The sequence below is a fragment of the Antrostomus carolinensis genome, unplaced genomic scaffold (assembly GCF_000700745.2).
Source record: "Antrostomus carolinensis isolate BGI_N321 unplaced genomic scaffold, ASM70074v2 scaffold23981, whole genome shotgun sequence".
Classification (NCBI taxonomy): Eukaryota; Metazoa; Chordata; class Aves; order Caprimulgiformes; family Caprimulgidae; genus Antrostomus; species Antrostomus carolinensis.
In genome coordinates, this window is record NW_010295241.1 from 11,937 (window position 1) to 14,001 (window position 2,065).

At 60.5% G+C, this 2,065-nt stretch overlaps 1 protein-coding gene across 1 annotated transcript in view; it reads left to right on the forward strand.

Moving 5' to 3' along the window:
* LOC104532663 (extracellular serine/threonine protein kinase FAM20C) overlaps positions 1 to 2,065 on the forward strand; it is a 5,298-nt gene that overhangs the window by 2,443 nt on the left and 790 nt on the right. Inside the window, exons 4-7 of the mRNA XM_010177920.2 lie at positions 402 to 494; positions 652 to 767; positions 1,083 to 1,263; positions 1,365 to 1,474. Coding sequence (XP_010176222.2) covers positions 402 to 494; positions 652 to 767; positions 1,083 to 1,263; positions 1,365 to 1,474 — 500 coding nt within the window. The remainder of the gene's footprint in view (positions 1 to 401; positions 495 to 651; positions 768 to 1,082; positions 1,264 to 1,364; positions 1,475 to 2,065) is intronic.

Here is a 2,065-nt window from a genome sequence, read left to right on the forward strand (position 1 = left end):
TGCTGCCTTGCTTCAGCTTTCCCTCCCCAAAACTGAGGCCAGCAGGATGGTCCTCCTCCCTTCGCCTTCCCTGGTGGTGCTTGGTTGCGGCAGGCTGGGTGCAGCTTGTGATGGGGTAGTGACCTCCAGTGGTGGAAAGAAGAAGATGGTCCATGAGGACCATCCGGGACCCGCCAGAGCATGAGGACTTGCAGCCCTTGGACTGGAAGCAGGGGGTGCATGGGGGCCTGGCTGGGGGGTTTGGGGCTACACTACTCAGATGTGAGCGACTGGAGGAGACGGGGTCTGGCTGTGTCTCCAGTGGCACCAGGGACACAAGGTGAGGGGTGGTTTGGAGCCAAGCCCACACTTAGGGTGACCCCATCCGTGGCCATTGCCCCCATCCTCCCTTCTCCTCCCAGGCAGACCCGGGACCAGGAGACCCCCATCGACTTCTTCTACTTCTCAGACTTTGAGCGGCACAATGCAGAGATTGCAGCCTTCCACCTGGACAGGTGAGCACAAGCTTGGCATCTGAATCTGCCCATGACAGTAAAGCGGCAGAGAAACTGCTCCCTGTTGCGAGGGATACCTGCATCTCATGGTAGTTTTAATAACTCACTGAAAACCAGCCAAAGTTGGCAAGAAATGGTTCCAAGTTCTGTGTTTCAGGATCCTGGATTTCCGGCGGATCCCCCCAGTTTCTGGCCGTTTGGTCAATATAACGAAGGAGATCCGTGACATCACCACGGACAAGAAACTGGCCAAGACTTTCTTCATCTCCCCAGGTGAGCTTTCATGCTGTCCATCCTCTCCTGCAGCCACCTGCATGGAGCTCACCTGGAGCTGGCTGCTCCTGCCCTGGTTCCCCTGCACCAGAGCAAACTGTTCCTTTGGGAACTGCTCCGGCTCCCACCGGAGTTCCCCGGCAGTTCCCCTGTCGCAGGGCTCTGCTCCTCAAGACCTTCCTTGCCATTGCTTTGCTGGTGGCACATGGCCATGGTGCATCCTTACCTGGCTGCTTGCCAGACCACCTGGCGTGGGGGTAGCAGGCTGGCTGCCCTCCTGCTCTTTGTCAACCTTTGCTTTGTCCCCACGGCCAGCGGGCAACGTCTGCTTCTACGGGGAGTGCTCCTACTACTGCTCCACCGAGCACGCGCTCTGTGGCAAGCCGGACCGGCTGGAGGGCTCCATGGCCACCCTGCTGCCTGACAAGACCTTGGCCAAGCGCCGTTCCTGGCGCAGCCCCTGGCGCCGCTCCTACCACAAGAGCAAGAAGGCTGAGTGAGCCGGGGCACGGGGGTGTGGGGGAATGGAGACATGGGAGGGGGCTGCCACACGGCCACTCTCACAGCCCCGTCCCCCACCCCGGCCTCTGCCCACAGGTGGGAGCTGAACCCCAACTACTGTGCTCAGGTGCGAGAGACGCCGCCCTATGACAGGGGCCATCGCCTCCTCGACCTCATCGACATGACGGTCCTCGATTTCCTTATGGGTGAGCCCTGCTGCACCTGTGCTGGGGGTTGCAGGGGCCCCTCTGGACCAAGAGGCCCAAACAGCTCCACGTCCCACCGTACCGTGCCCTGTCAGATTGGTTGGCCAAACCATTGCTCAGGCTGCAGAGAGCTGTGCTCTTACCCGAAACGAGAGCAAAGGTCTGTGCCATTAGGGCACATCCCAGGCAGAAGGCAAAGGATGAGAGATGCCAGGGAGATCCCAGCTGAACATCCTGGGCACGTGAAGTGCCTCCCGGCAAGCTCCCATGGGCAGCCCCTGAGAAAAAAAACCGGGGGCTCATGCTGCCTCTCCTGTTGCCAGGGCCCCTCCTTCCTCCCTGTACTGTCCCTTCACTATCATCTGACTTGGAGAGCTTCCTGTCTAGTCGTCTCCGGCCACCCAGCCATGCCTTCGCTGTTACTTCTGCTCCATTTGGCACTGTTGTCCCTCCGCAGGGCTGCCAGGCTGAGAAGGTGTCTGGAGGCCCTGGGGGCTCTGCTCAGGTCCCCCCCACAGCCATGGCCACCCGATGGACACCTCAGAGGTGCCCTCAGCCCTTTTCCCCAGCCTCTGGGTTTCGGTCTCACAC